The sequence below is a fragment of the Cupressus sempervirens genome, chromosome 10, assembly GCF_028749045.1.
Source record: "Cupressus sempervirens isolate cs-2001-9-10 chromosome 10, ASM2874904v1, whole genome shotgun sequence".
Taxonomy (NCBI): Eukaryota; Viridiplantae; Streptophyta; class Pinopsida; order Cupressales; family Cupressaceae; genus Cupressus; species Cupressus sempervirens.
The window spans coordinates 760,349,472-760,366,394 of NC_143127.1; the positions used below are offsets into that span (position 1 = coordinate 760,349,472).

Genomic DNA, 16,923 nt, shown 5'->3' on the forward strand with positions numbered 1-16,923 from the left:
TAAATACTCTACTATTGAAAATTACTTTTAAGTCAAACTCAAATTATTAATAAGGTAAACGATCATATTAAACTCAGAGAAGTCACTAAACTCTTGATTTCCTTAGTACAAATTGAGTGGTTGGATCCTGAAGCACATATAATTAAGACATTGTAGGAGATGAGACCTTGCAAGTACTAGGAATCAAGACATCATTAGAGATGATATATCTTGGACTCATTGGGGATCACATATCATAACAGATGAGATGTTGAAAGCACGAGGAATTAAGACATCACAAGAGATGAGAACTTGGAAGCATCACGGATCAAGACATCATAATAGATGAGAACCTAGAAGCACTAGAAATATCAATATCATAAGGAATGAGACTAGAAGCAACAAGAATCAATATATCATAAGAGATTAGACCTTGGAAGCACTATGAATCACAATATCACAAGAGATGAGACCCTAAAAGCACTAGAAATCAAAACATTATAAGAGATGGGTGACCTCCCGGAAGTCCCAGTGTTTCAACTCTGTGAGCATCACGTAGATCCAATGAGTGCCTTTACATTTATTCTCATTAGAAATCAATTCACATGTGAATCACTACTTATGATACACGAGATCAATGAGTTTGATTCAAAAACTGAAGAGTTAAAACTTGATAGCAATATCACAATTATAAGAGATGAAATTCTAGAAACACAAGGAACCAAGAGTAGAGAAACAAAGGAATCTTTTGTAACCAGTTCCTGGCATGGGTTGGGGATGGGGGTTGTTTATTATTTTTTCATTTATTTTTGCGTTGGTCTTCTTCTTGTCGTGTTGTGTGCACATTATATATAGACATATATATATATATATATATATATATATACATATATATACATATATATATATATATATATATATATATATATATATATATATATATACTCTCATATATATATACTCTTATATATATATGTACATATATATAGACACACACACACACACATATATATATATATATATATATATATATATATATATATATATATATATATATATATATATATATATATATATATATATATATATATATATATATATATATATATAGATACATACATATATACATATATATATTCATATATATATATTTATGTATATATATATAGACATATACATTTGTATATATACTTTATTATATATACATTAAAATAAATAAATAAATAAATAAATAAATAAATATATATATATATGTTTTTTGGTGCCACCTGTTTGTTTTTGTTTAGCTCGTTGTTATATTTATGGCCCGCCTAGTCGTTAGTGTATATGGTTATTTATATATTTTCTTTCAATTTCTATTTTAGGAGGGGAGCTCTTTGATATTTGGATGCTTGTTTATTTTATCCGCTTACATTCTTACATAAGCATATAGTTTGAGAGGTGTTTGTTCTATTGTTTTAAATTTTTTTCCTTTATTTTATCTTTTTATTATTTTTTTGGTTATTCCCCCGCATTATTTGTTAGTACTTTTTATTACTAATGGGTAGTCTTTCTAAAACACCCTCTAAACATGTACGCATCAAATCATTTATAATGGTCTCTATTGTTGCTTTCTCTTTATGTCTGGGGTGGTTTTGTCTCCCCCATGCTGGTTTTGGGTGTTTTTATCTTTTATTTTGACTTCTTTTGACTGGCGTTGGGGAGTGTGCAGTCCCTCTCTTCTTGGTCTCCTTAAATTGTGACCCTATGCTAAATCTGCCTCTTGCATAATTTGACATCTCTTGCTCTCTCTTCCTGATGATGGATCACGTAGTGTGATTCGAAACGTTGATGAAAAATCTCTACACAATCTATTCCAGAAAATAAACATTATAAATCATGGATTGTGGAAATCTGATTGCATTAAAGGAATCACATCATCTATAAGATTTGATTGTAATCTACCTTCACAGATGCTCCAATAAAAAATTAAACTCAACAATTAAAATAAAAATAGTTATTGTCACCCACAAATATTTGCCAACCTCCCTGGTATTTTTTAAAAGATTGGACACTTAACTTTGGACGCTAATGATTAGGAGTAAAGCGCGGAAAACCGCTTTCTACGCGTGGCAGTCAGAAAGACAGCTCAGCTCTACCAACCAATCATAGTCAGAAGTGGGGTGCAGGCGCACTCACTTTAATATATTTCACAATGATATTATTATTATTATTATATTCTTATTATATCTCCCAATTCCTAATCAGATACAAGAAAGATTGTACAAGACCGAGTACTCGTGGAAAATATCCACGTCAGCATCGTATTAAGACGTTTTAATTGCCAATAAATAAGACTACGTAGATAATACGAATTAAATATGTATTAGTGATAACAACGAGGAGGGTGGGCGGCTGTTGGTTGGTTGTCGGTTAGAGACGTAGAATTTTCACGTCAGTGATTTCCCGTCTGCTTGACCAGCTCGACATTTATTTATGTGTTTATATTGGTTGGTTAACGCGTATGCGACTCTTTCGTGTCGTCGAGATTGTTCACACGGTCTTTAGTGTGGGTTGTTGGTTCGAATCTCATGAGGGAGGAATCATGGCTTCTGCGTGATTGAGTGGGGAGCTTCCAGGGTTTCTAGATAATGGAAAGAAGCCTCTTTGTTTGACTGTGTCGTGAAAGCAACAGGGAAAATGTCGGTTTGACACGGAATGGAGAATGGCGGCTTGGGGATTTAGTTCATCCTTTTGTTATTGGCGTTGGCCTTGAAGAAGTTGTGAGAGAAATTCGAGCGATTTCTGATTGACTTGGATTCTCTGTTTTGCGTCTTTTTGTGCGCGATCGTGGGGATTAAGTCCGCGAGGTGATGAATCCGCTGTTTTGCGTCGGTTTGTTGGTTTTAAGTTGGGGGCGAAATGCAGGAGGTCGGGTGATAATTGGGGGAGATGCGGAAAATCTTTTTCTGTGAACAATCCAATTGTTTCTGTGCGGACATTCAATTGTTACTGTGTGGACCATCCAAATTTTTATCTGTGAACAATCTAAATATTTATATGAGATCGATTTGTATTGTTCTGTTTTAACAACCCCTGTGAGTTTCCCCGCGGATGGAGAAGTTTTGGTTGTGATTCTGCTGGTGGAGAACTTATGGTTGTTTTGAATAATTTGAGTTTTGAGAGACTAAAAAAATTTGACAGAAAAGTTATTGGCTGTTCTGAATAGATTGCATTCTGAATTGACAAGAGAATCTTTTGGCTCTTCTGAATAGTTTGGATCGTAAATTGACAGAGAACTTTTTGGTTGTTCTGAGAAGTTTGCATCGTAAATTGGGCGAATCTCCTTCAAGAATCCCTGTGAATTGCCCCGCGGATGGAAAAATTTAGTTTGTGAATCTCCGGGTGGAATTTTCTGCTGCTGTGAATGGTTTTGGGCGAGTTTTGACAGACCGAATAAATTTGCCGGATTTTTTTTTTTGTGAGTTTGCATCGTAAATTTCCCGTGGCTTATTGCAGATAGGTGATGAGAAATTTTGGGGGGGGCGATGAGTTTTTGGTTTCAGGGGAAATAAACAAATCCTGTTGTTTTTCTGCGGCACTCTCAGTCTAAGAAGCTTTCTGTCTGTTCAGTGAAACTTTTATCTGTTCCTTAACGGATACTCTTTGTAGATTCTGTTGGTATATCTGTCCGGCATGAAGAGCAATGTGAGAACAATAAAGCTTGTGTTTTGTTTAGAGCATGCATTGACATTTGTTTGCGAGACGTTAACATTCCCGTCAGTCTCGGCGTCGAATCCCTTCTAGATCCCTAAAAGGAGGGTGTTGCATGTCCTTTTTGTCTTTATAAGGTCTACGGTTCAAATCCCAGTTATTAGTTGGTAATCAACTTTTTATAGGTGCGCATTTCTTATTAATAACAAGTTGAATTCTAATTTGGCGGGCAGGATGGGATGCGCGAGTTCCAAGAAGGGAATGATGCGTGGAGAAGGAGAATTAAATCAGCCCCTTGCGAGGAGTGTGTCGATGCCAGTACATCACCCGGCGGAGAAGAAAGGGGACAGCTATCACGTAGTTGCTTTAACCTCAAGCACGTATGGAATCCTCAGGATGGATCCCGTGAAAGACATCGCAGCCATGGAAAACGAGGAGAAGTCTAAGCGCAGGGATATGCAGTTCCGACATGGTTATTACAGCTTTAGGAAAAGTTTAGACCGGTCTTCAGAAATGGCCGTGAAGAAGTGGTCTGAGGTGAACAATCTTATTAGCAATTTTAAGCTCCTGAAATCGGCAAATCATAGCAGAACTCCTTCGGTTGAAGAAGGACCGCCGCCTGAGACGATCAATACTTGGGAGCTTATGGAAGGGTTGGAGGATGACTGTGGAAGCAGCCCTTTGCCCTTGCCCAACGGCCATATCACTAGAAAATCTACGGATCGAACCCTCGACCGCTCGTTTTCTTTGAGCTCTGTTAAGGATGTCGAGCAGCTTGCCAAGGACGAGCCCAAGAGCTCCATTTGGCATAGGGTTACTCCCGGCGTTAAGGTCGCAGATGAGAGTTTTAAAGCTTGTTGCAAGTCTAGCAAAATCAATGAAACAGTAAACGAGGGTTCGATTGGTTCGCCGGGGGATTCGATTGTGAAACCCCTGTGGTTGCAGCAGGCGGGGGATGAATTTCATGAACTGTGCCCTAATCTATTTGACGCAGATCTGATTTCGTCTTTCAAGAAAGCTTTGGATGATGTTCCCTCTAAGGATCCGATTGAGCCCCTGTGCAGATCACCGTCGCCACTTAGCCCTAATGTGGAGGACGAAAGAGGGGTTTCCGGCAGGGTTTCTAGGCTACGGTCCACCAGTTTCCAGGCCAGGTTGAACAGCTTCCAGCAGAGAATAGATGACGGTAAGCCCCCCCTCACCCCCAGAACTCCCAAAAAGTCTCCTGCTTCCAAAACCATCAAGCAGAAGGCGGCGCCTCCGGGAGGCGAGGATAAGGTGGTTTTCTATTTCACTAGCCTGAGAGGGATCCGAAAAACTTTCGAGGATTGCTGCACGGTGAAGATGATTCTGCAAGGCTTTAGGGTTTGGGTGGACGAGAGAGACATTTCAATGCATTCGGCCTTCCGGCAGGAACTGCAGGATATATTAGAGAAACCGGCAACCGTTCCCAGGCTTTTCATCAGGGGTAAATATATTGGTGGGGTGGAGGAAATTCAGCAGCTACATGAAGTGGGCGAATTGGCGAAGTATTTGGAGGGCTTTCCTGTTAACACTTCTTTTGAGCCCTGTGATGCTTGTTTCGACGTGAGGTTTATTTCGTGCCCTGATTGCTACGGCAGCCGCAAGATTTTCAGAGAAGATGGATTGATGGCAACAAGGTGTTTGAATTGTAATGAGAATGGTGTCATAAGGTGCCCTTTATGCTGTTCTTGAGGAAAAAGTTCTTGTTAAAGCAACTTTCCTTCTTTGACAGTGTAACTATATGATTTTGCACTTGAGGGATTGGATCAGACTCAGAACTCCAATTTCATGGGACTTGAACCTGAGAGCTTAAGTGGCAAGCAATATATCAGGTTGGCTGCTTCTATTTTCTTCACCTCTTTTTAACATTTTCTTCTTATTTCTAGAGGAGAGGATTTGTATTGAAAACCATGCATCGAAAGTGTTCAAGTGCTTTTGAATACCACCTCTCAGAAGTATTTAGTTTAGATGTTTTAAAGTACTTTCTTTCAGCCTAATGAGGTGAGGATGATTGTTTCTTTCGGTGTTAGGTTTATGACTATATTTTTAAGAGATGGGGTCTGCTACATATTCTGTTTAAGATAAATGAATAGCTCCTTCGTAATGACAAGGAGCGTTCTGCATCTTTTGTGTCTTCTATTTTTTGAAGGGCCATTCACAATGTCTGGTCAAAATCATCTCTGATTCGTTATAAGTCTGATAAGAATTTATCTGTAAATACAGGTCTTTTCTGATTCGTAATAAATCAGTAACATTTAGAGGAAAAGCTTGCTCTGGTTCCCTTGTAAATTTTGTCCTTCTATTGTTTGTAATGAAAAAGACCTACCTCTATGATTTAAAGACTATGTCTTTTAGATGAGCATTCATAGTTATTGCATTCTTTTTTATGGATTGTGCATGATGGATTATGAATACTTGTTTTGCGTGATTAAAACTTAATTTATGTTGTTGTAATTATTTTGTCCATTGCAAGCTGCTTTGTCTCATTGAATCTGTATAGTGTTTATGCATGTCCTGCAATGATTCTTTGGTAGTCTGATATGTAGATTTATTGTTTAAAATATTAAAATCAAGATCTCATGATATGACTAATTACTTTCATTTATTTACAGTGGTGCCACTGCTGTGATTGTATATTCATCATTTGAATTTTTCCACTTACTGATATTCACCTGATTATACCACTAACTTTATATGATTATCAAAATTCATTTTACTCAAGGCCCCTTTATATAATTTATAATAACCTCTGTTGTGTCACTTCTATATCACTATCTATATAGTATGCCTCCATTGACTGCATTTTTGTTTTCAAAATGTCATCCTGTTTTAAACAAATAAATTAATAATTGCTAATTGTTTTTACCATCTGGAATTTGGTTTGTGTGACAAGTTTCAGTCACCCAGTACTCTGTCAAAGCACATTTTAATGCTTGTAACAGAAATGCATTAGAACTTTGTTCACAGGTATATAATGATTTTAATTTTAAAACTTATCAATTTCATGAAGGCTTTGAAGTCTGATAGAATAATCAATTAAATGCTAGTTAGTTTTGGAATTTGGTTTTTGTAAGAAGTTGCAGTTAATATCAAATCTTATTTAAAGCATAACAAAAAAATTATCAGAACTACTAAAGGTTTATAATTCACCTACAGTTTATGATGGAATTAACTCAATGGATTTATTCCATGCTTTGGGCTGTAAACACTTCTTCCGTTTGTCAACTTTAATTCGTGTTGACTAGTTTTTACCCTCCCCTTCCATGGTGACCCTTCTGGTTAAAGATTAACCAACCGAGGCTGTCTTGCCTTAAGCAACAACCCTGAAGGGCAGTCTCACCTGAGATTTAAGTTGATTCGAGACTCAATACCTTGTCTGCCATGAAGGTTTAAGCCTACATATCTGAACAAACAAGTTTACAATAAATATTCAACACAAAAGAAAAAACTGAACAGAAACTCCCTGTTAACATTGCAAGGAACCTATGCAATGCCCTTTCCTGCCCAAGGAGGCAGCTCAAATCCTCTTTCTCCCTCTCAATTCCAAAACCAGAGCTTTGTCTGATCCTCTGTCTATGATTCTGTGCAATGCTTATCTTAAAAAGATCCTTTCAAAATTTCTATATAAATTCATTGTTTAGAATCTAAGTTACCATGGTTCATCCCTGGCCCCCGGACCAGCAGAAGTTCAAACTGGTTTGAAGTTTGGGTCCGGTTTGAACTCTGGGTCAGGGCAGGGTGTGAGTTTTTAGAGCTTTTGTCTGATCCTATATCTATGATTGTGTACAATGCTTATCTTAAAAAGTTCCTTTCAAAATTTCTATCTAAATTCATTGTTTAGAATCTAAGTTACCATGGTTCATCCCTAGTCCCCGGACCAGCAGAAGTTCAAACTGGTCTGAAGTTCGGGTCCGGTTCGAACTCTGGGTCAGGGCAGGGTGTGAGTTTTTGACTGTGGGTTCGAACCGGGGTGGACCAAGACAGAAATCAAACCAAGTTCGAACCTGCCTGTTTGTACTAGACGATTTAGAAGAATTTGATGCCGGTACCATTGCTGCTGCTGCTGATCCCATTGGCCTTAGCTCAAAGATGAATATGAAGAAGAAGATGAATATGAAGATTGAAGAACTTAGAATATTAATAGATTTTTATTCCATAAGTTGAACAATAAACAGTAAACAATGATCCTTGAACTTGATGCTATGATGTATTTTTTATGTTTTGAATCTTTGATGTTGAACTTGAACTATATGATGGTATGATCACTCTGATAATTGATTACAAGTTTTTTTTTTTTTTTTTTTTTGTTTAAATGTGTTAATGCTTCTATGTTACATTCTAATTTTGACCCATACTTCATAAATATGTATCTATATAATTTTACATGTTTTTGTACTAACAAACCCTAACGAATCGAAATCCCTTCAAACTTGTTCTCGATCTTGGAACCAAATTCGAACTGGTAACTTAGTTTAGAATGTATAGGAATTAGCATATAAATATGCAAACTTATCTATTATACAATAACATTTCATATGCATAAATTCCTATGTAACCCCAAGTTTTCAGGATGGGGGTGGCATGGATGACAAATGGGACAGCTATTTTAAAATTTATAAGGAAAATTTAAATATTCATATGATACCATTATAAGTGTTCATATATACATTATAGATCCTTCATACATAACATTTGTGTTAAATTTAGAGTTCACATTACTGCTAGTCAACAAATTGTCAAATGCGAAACGTCAAACTCAGACCTAAATTCAAATTACTTTCAGAATTCATTGTCAACATTTATGTCATATTAAAAAATAGCCTTACAATTTTGACAAAGGAAAATGGATAATGACGAGAATCGCTAACTTAAGGCACAGTCCCAAGGGTCCCGTAAAGTTTCTACCCCAGAATTGACACGTACACTTTATATGATAAAAAGAGCTCCATAGGTAGGTGAAATAATTCCAAATATCAGTTTGGCTTTTTAGTTGGCAGAGTTTGCATTGGCAGCCACAAGTCAAAGAAAATGTACTGTTATGCATAACATGGGTTTGTTGTGTTATGCTGGCTCAATTTGTGTTCTTTCAGCAGCTTCCTTTTCTAGATCATCCCTAGACCATTTTGTAGTTATCTTGTTTTTTGTGTTGTATGGGATCTCTACTATGCAATATTTTAAATTTTTTTTAAGGCTATCTTCAAGTTCCAAACTTATTCAATTTGAGTAGAAGATTGAGACTAGTGAAATGTTGAGCTGAATTTACAGTTTATCTTGATCTAGTTTTGATAAGTAAGGTTCTAAATGCACAAATTTGGCATTCGACATGTTAATCGTTGTTGTATGCACGCATTGATTAAGGACAGATCATGAGACTGAGCCCTATGTCTCTTATCAGGGGAGGTTGCCCTTTATCGAAATCTTACAAAAGTCTTGTAATCAGTGGTATTGTTGGTGTAATTAAATATTTTTAATTACAGTTTATTTAATTTTACTTAGGATATTGCATTATATAGTGGATTACATGTTAGACATCTATGATTATACATTTTATTTTTGCATATGTTATAGTAGAAATTTTACTTGAGGTGGTGGTAGTTGTAACAAGGGGCGCAAGCCGCCAAAGTTCTTGCCTTCATGATTTTATGGTTGATTGAAGTAGGTTTTGGTTAAAATATAATGTATATAGTTGAATAAAATAACAAATAAATAGTAATGACAAATAGAATATTATAGTGGTAAGCTAAATTAAATTACAGAGTATAGTCAGTATATTATTAAATTATATAACTGCAATGATATATATTAATTAAAATAGTAAAAGACTATATAAATAAATATTATAGTATCATGGTAAATTAAAATTAGATGATATCGTAAAGAACATTTATGAGACCAAAGATATTTATGAACTAATTATATATAAGATATAGATAAAATTATATAATTTAAAAAAAAAAGAATTAAATTGATTAATTTTAATGATGAAATTGTTTGATATATCTTGTTTAAGCGATAAATTCATCTAATTGAAAAAGGTGGACAGTATTCTTAAGCTTAAATTTAATGCATATAAATAAATAAACATAAATTAATTTAAAAATAACATTTATGCTTTAAAAAAACCAAACACATTTATCATAAATAAAGTTGATAATATACAAAGCTAAACAATTTGAACTTTATTAAAATTGATACAAAATTAGTATTATGTATTTTAAAGTATAAATTAAAAATATCAATATAATAAAAATTATATATTAAAATAAAAAATAAACAATAAATCTATTAAAAGCATTGGTTTAGATATGTCAAAATAAAAGAAACTAAATTTTAATTTAAACTTATATATAAATTAAAATTAAAATAAATATGAAATTAAGCTATATAAAAGATAATTTTTAGAAATTGACAATTTAAAAGAGTTAAAATGTCTATATTGATTAAAATACTTATACTTGATTAAAATATCTATATTTAATAGCATTTTACAAATTACAAAAATAAACATCAATTAAAAGTGATTGTCTTTTTAAAAAAGAGTTTGTCCACTAGTCACAAATGTAGAAAAGGTAAAATTGAAATTAATGCATTCATGAGGTGTTAGGAAAATGATTATTTTTTAATAAAATTTATCCACTTGTCACAAGAAAAGAAAAGATAAAGTTGCAATTAATGCTTTATATGAATGAAATCTAAAATCTGATTGGTGCAGCTATTAATACAATGGACTAAGCAAAAGCATAAGTTACCTTCCGTAGGCAGGAACTAATAACATTTTCACTTTATTTGTGAGATCCACCTTTAGTGTGCTCATCACATTATTGTCCTTAGTGTGCTCATCACATTATTGTCCTCACATGTTTGCACATACTTTCTGTACAGTGAAGGATGATCCACCTTTGGTAGGCATATTTCATTCCACCTAATTTGGATGAAAGTTTATCTCGTGCTCATCTTTTAGTTATGATGTCTTGCCTTTATAAATAGACACATCTACATTGTATTCATTGATTATTGATTATCAATTCATTTTCATTGATTATTGATCATGTTATTTATTCAGTAAATTAATTGATTATATCATTTTATCTCTTTTGTTTTTGTTATTTATTGGACTTCCAGACCTTGACATATTCTTTCATTGCATCAAAGCAATTCTTACATGATATCGAGCTAGATGCAAATTCTTACAGATATATACAAACATATTCATATGCATGTAAAGATTATATAAAATATTTTAACATGAAGTGATAGTAAATGAATCAACACCATTCAGAGTAATAAAGATAAAGAGTTCCGTCTGCCAGCAAAATGCAGTAAAATGCGAAGTATACTCTTATAATAGTGTAAGGTCTCAAGTATATATTTATCTATTTCATAAACTAACAAATGTAGTATAACTCTGCAGAAATAAGACAGAATATACAGAATCAAATTTTTAGAAAGAATATCTCCTTCACAGTTTATTTTAGTGTGATTTGAGTGTAGTCTTTTAAAATCACATTAGAAAAGTGAGAGCCGGCTATTCCCACTGCAACTCACTGCCATCCCTGAGTTCTTGGACATTTCTGGCGTGTTGGCTGTTGGCTGAATTTTGGAATGACCCGGGGATGTCCTGGAAACGGGAATTTGTCAAATAGGCGGGTGATGCTCAAATTCAGGTCGTCTATTATATACATACCAATTATGATTTCATGGGCTACTTTGCTAGCAATGTTATAAACTGCAGGTTAGCATACTTTCATAAACTGTAACTATTCTAACAACCATTATCACATTCATAGAGGTTTTCTTAATCTAGTTTCCTTGTTGAGAGAATGCAGAGTAATTAATGTTAATGGCTAGTCACGGGTATATGATCTTACTCCATCTTCAAATACCTTGTTTCATGACAACTTCTAATTATTAGACATTGTATCAGTTAATATCCTCCTATCCAAATGCATTCTTTCCAGAAAATCCCTTCTTTATCTGATTCATTTCTGTTGTATTACCGTATGATTTAATAGCTGTGTTAACATTTGTTAGGCGTCATAATGTTATCTTATGGAGGTAATTGGATGTGGTTTTTTTCAAATATTTATGACTAGTGGAGATCCTCACAAATTGCGAGGTGAGTGGTACCTTTTATCTTTAACAAAACTAAATTATGAACGAACGTTTGTTAGCAAAATGAAAGATACTGCCGGATGGCAATTAGGTGGGTTTTTTTTTCCGACATCGTACTTGATGGTCTTCAACAATGGCTGACTCCACATTTCTGACTGCCTGAGAATTAGAATGTCTCCCTTACAAAATCATGTTGTCCTATTAGGAAGGGATAATGAGCCTTAAAGAGGTTGGAGAGGCTTTCGGAGCAATATTCTAGGTCATAGTTGAAATTTACCCTTTTTATTTTGACAAATGATTAGAGTATGCATATAAAATTTAACATTCTACTTCTCAAGAGTAAGTATCGTACAGAACAAGTTGGAAAGATGCTTGAATCAGATATGCAGATACGATCAAATCTTCTAAAAGATTCGAATTTGGAAGATATTGTGTGCTATTTATGAGTACACATTTGGCTGCATGCTAAATATTTTTAAAATGTGAAGTCCCTTCCCTAATAAGAAAATTAAAGAAGTCCTTTTTGGATGACTGAATGGACCTTGATATTAGTTACTAGCGGACAATATTTCATAAATTTCCAAAATTTGAACGTACATTCTACAGTGATAGATAGCTATCAAGTCAAAAGTTGCTTTGAAAGCCAAAAGGCACCAATTTGTCGGAGTCCAATGAGAAGTTGTTAGCCTTGTAACACAGTAGGAAAATCATAAAGGTTTTGAAATTGTGAAACACACAACAGATTTTTACGCAACATTCAGCAGTTGATCCCTATGATGTGCATCACTTGTGTCTAAAACCACAAAAAAAATTGATGAAAAAGCAGTGAATTTTTCATAGATATAATTCATTTCAAAATTTTGGTATCATTTTGTGCCGTTTTATCAGTAGTATAGCGAACGGCAAATCATTCTGACATATTTGAGATCAGATACATTCTGCTTTAACAAACATGAATAGCAAGCAAACACATGTACCTTTGGATGCCTTTACATCTTTTATCAATTTGATGTTTGCGATTTTTTTATAGCAACAATTGTAGAGCCATAGACAGGTTTCGAAATTGCAACATCGTTCTGTTCATATATAATGCTTAATTATCTGATCTTTGTTGTTTTTTGTTGGAAATTGTTAAACAATTTTACCTGTCTGCCCATTCATCATTCATCTCCGAGGTCGGGATCCGGTTTTGCATTGAGCTGAATTTCTTGCTTCAGATTTGTAAGCCTTGAATTAACTCAAATCAAAGTGTACAGATTTGAACACATACAATTCGAAGTTCTAAAGTTAACGTACGTTTCTGTTCCTTATTGGTCATATGATCTGATTAAAACTAAGAACAGATTATATCAAACTGTAGATTACTATAGCATATTTAAGCGCTACCCCTAATTCATTTGAATTATCTGAGATTATCATTTGAAAGGCATAAGCAAAACATTTTTTATTCCAGTCACCAACATAAAAGTTCCTCTAACACACATACCACCTTTTTTGAAAAAAATAAACAAATTATTCTTAGTCCAAAAGATTAAAATAAAAATTATTATTTGGATAATCTTTATTATGTCTTCCAGTTGTAATTATAAGTTTAGATGATCTTTAACAATTTAGTGTCCAAAAAACAATTCTGTAACTTCTTGCTCATTGACGGTTTGAATTTTGAATCGACATGGCCCTAGAGGGCCCAGGGTTGTAGGAGATTCTAGTGTGCTTGGAGCTACACATGGTGCTGGTGCTTAATAGAGAAGATTCCCCTGCTTTGTCGGGTAATGCTTTTGGTTTGGTCAACATACCTGTGCCCCTTCATTTGGAACTTGGAGTTGACTCTACTCGAAAGGAGGTTGGGAACACTGGTTCTTCCCCCATCCCCAATGGGGGGTGGAGAAACACACTTGTTGGGGGAAAGTATGGGAATCCCAAGCTAGTGGATCCCAAGGTTACCCATGACGCTACCAGACCAAAAATCTCCTTCCCAAATAGTGTTGTGGAAAATGTTACTACCTCCATGAAACATTGTGTAGAGGGTAGATTTATTTCCTTCCGACCCACAATTGAGATGACCAGGAAGTGGGTGGCACATAAGTGGTCTGTGAAGGGTAGTGTAAGTGTCTCGACCATACCTAGTGCTCTTTTATGCTTCTGCTTCATGATGGCTAAGGATCTGGTGGCCATCTTTTTTGGGACGTGTTACTATGGCAAACATTGTATAGCCTTGGCTAAATGACACCTTGGTTTTGATGTTAGCCAAGAACTCCAAAGATTGGCCCCAGTGTGGGTTCGCTTGCTAGGCATATCGCTGGAATTTTGGGATGAAAAGATCTTGAGATGTTTAGAAAAGACTTTTAGACAATTTTGTCGTGGACTAGGTAACTTTGCAAAAATCTAGATTAGTTTTTGCTAGATTCTGTGTGAATGTTACCATCAACATGGCACTCTCAACCACGTTACGTTGTCTACTTAGTGGGGTAAAAAGGTCCAGACTATAGAATATGAGAATGTTGGCCTTTGTTGTAAAAAATGTAGTCGTTTTGGCCATGTGATGACGGATTGCAATGTCCTAACACAAAAGGATAAGAAAAAGATGGGCTCACTGGGTATAGTTAAATCTACCATTGTGCTAGGGGAATCTTCGACTACTCTTGTGGGGGTAGAGGTTGAGAGGAAGGAGGATAACCTAGAAGACCTAACCACAGAGGCTAGAATCGAGAAAGATAGAGAAGTGATTATCGACCCCTTGGTTATGTCGTCAAGTGTTGTGACAAAAAATGGCGTTGACATGGAGGAATACCCTTTTAGGAAGGAGATTGACGACCTCTTGAAATCTGTAGTTGTGGGAGAGAATACCACACACCAGACTTTGGAAGAAGGTGAGATTGGGAATCCTTGGGGAGACCAATGGAATAAGGTACGTGCAATTTTGTTGTTGAGTGCCAAGTGAACTTGGCCAAGACTCCTCTGGTAATCTCGATCATTTTGGCCCAGAAACAAGCCATAGTGTTGGTGGCTCCTATCAAGAACTCCTTACTTCTAAAGGAGGTAGAGGAGTTTACAACAAAGGAAAACTAGAAAATATTGTTAACAACCCCCATTGGGGGAATGTAACCCCGAAAAGGCTCACACTAGTGACTCTAGAGGAAGCTGCTACCAAAGTCATGAGAAGTATTGAGGTGGCTGAGGATAAGATGGCTCACTCAAACCCTTTCTCCCCCCAAATGAGTGTTACGGAAATTGGGAATTCCATAAGGAGAAAACTATGAGTGGAAAGAAACTAGATGTGGGGGTGACAAATATTGTGGGACACCCTAATAACAGAACAATATGAACGAATCAAGCAACAAGGGAGGTGGCCAGTGGAAGACAACTTACACTGGAGACAATCAAGAAAGGTAAGAAATAAAATTCCTTTCTTTAAATATTAGGGGGTTGAATAACTCCCAAAAACAATATGCTCTTAGGCAATGTATTCTAGTTGGAAAGGTAGATTGTATTTTCATATAGGAAACTAAGATGACGGACTAAAATTTCATTAAGCTTGTTGATAAGTTATGGCCTGGGGACGCCTTCTTCCATTCGGAAGCAGAAGGGGCCTCAGGGGGTATATAAACAATGTGCAATCCCAATGTCTTGGTAAGCAGGGAGGTCCATAAGGAAAATAACTTCATGATTACAGAGCTCAACAATGGCAAAATGTTGGGGAACCTGGTGAACATTTATGCTTTGAATGCTAGGGCTAACAGATGTGAAGCTTGGGGGAGGGTAAGAGGAGTATTAGGAAACATGAAGGATAAAAATATTATGTGCATGGGGGACTTTAACACCCCCTTATACCCCTCGAAAAAGTTGAGAGGGGAACAATGACTTCTCGGAAAGCATGCGAGATCTCTTAGATTTTATTAATACCTATGACTTCATGGATGTTGAACTACAGGGTAATCCTTTTACTTGGACCAATAACAGGAAGGGACAGGATTTAATCCAAGTTAGATTAGATAGACTCCTGGTCTCGAGGGATTGGCCACACCTCATCCCCTCCTCCCTAGTTAACCTTTCAAGAACTATTTTTGACCATTCCCTGGTTATGTTCAATTGGGTGAATGGTATGGTGAGTGGGCCTAAACCATTTAGGTATGAAATTATGTGGCAATCTCAACCGAACTTCAGAAATAATGTGGAAGAATGGTGGAACATCAGAGTGCATGGCACTGCAATGTTTAGGCTTACCTAGAAATTGGATAATGTTAGGAGGAATGTAAAGGAATGGACAAAGAGATCTTTTGGGGATGTGTTTAAAATCAAAAGGGAAGTTGAAGAGGAACTTAAAAGGTTACAAGCAATCATGGCAACTAGGGATGAAATAGAGGCTACCACCCAAGACGAGGAGTGTTGCAGGGGGAAGTGGAAGGAAACTATTAAAAATGAGGTCTTCTGGAAGCAAAGATCTTGAATTTCATGGTTTCCTGAAGGTGATACGAATACCTCTTTCTTCCATAGTCGACTTAAGAACACAAAAAATGAAACACCATTACCTCCCTTGAAGAGGAAGGAGGAAAGGCCTAGATGCGGTTGAGTTCTTCATGAATGCCTACAAAAGGGAGGACAAGAGGAACAACAATATGATTAGGCAAAGTATGCTCGATACCATCCCAACTGTGTGTTGGGGAATGAGGAAAATGACGAACTAAGGGAGAAAGTCTCTAAAAAGGAGGTGAAGAAAGTTGCGTTTTCTATGAAGGCTTTCAAGGCACTAGGCCTTGATGGCTTCCCTCCGACCTTCTTTCAACACTTTTGGGAAGTGATTAAAAGTGAATTGGTTTGGGCCACTAGGGACATGATCAAAACTAGGAAAATGCTAAGAAGGATCAATAAAACCTTTATTGTTCTCATACCTAAGATCCAAATACCCAAAACCATAAGAGATTTTAGTTCGATCAACCTTTGTAATACCATATATAAAGTCTTCTCCAAGGTGATGGTCAACATGATAAAACCTTTTCTTGAAAGGGTTATTGGGGACCCATATAAGGGGTTTGTCCCAGGTTGATAAATCCTAAATGTTGTGATTACCACCCATGAAATCATTCACTCCATGGAAAAAAGTACGATTGGGTATGC

General features: G+C 35.8%; 1 protein-coding gene across 2 annotated transcripts; it reads left to right on the forward strand.

The window, feature by feature from the left end:
- Positions 1-2,480: 2,480 nt before the first annotated feature.
- Positions 2,481-6,036, forward strand: LOC149536089 (uncharacterized protein At5g39865-like). Of its 2 annotated transcripts, none has more exons than XM_089803023.1 (2): positions 2,481-3,439; positions 3,906-6,036. In XM_089803023.1, the coding sequence occupies exon 2, from the start codon at positions 3,907-3,909 to the stop codon at positions 5,386-5,388; it is 1,482 nt and encodes a 493-aa protein (XP_089659149.1). In that variant the 5' UTR covers positions 2,481-3,439; position 3,906; the 3' UTR covers positions 5,389-6,036. The 2 variants fall into 2 exon arrangements, with proteins under 2 accessions (XP_089659149.1, XP_089659148.1); XM_089803022.1 differs by having other exon boundaries at positions 2,497-3,666.
- The last annotated feature ends 10,887 nt before the right edge of the window (positions 6,037-16,923 follow it).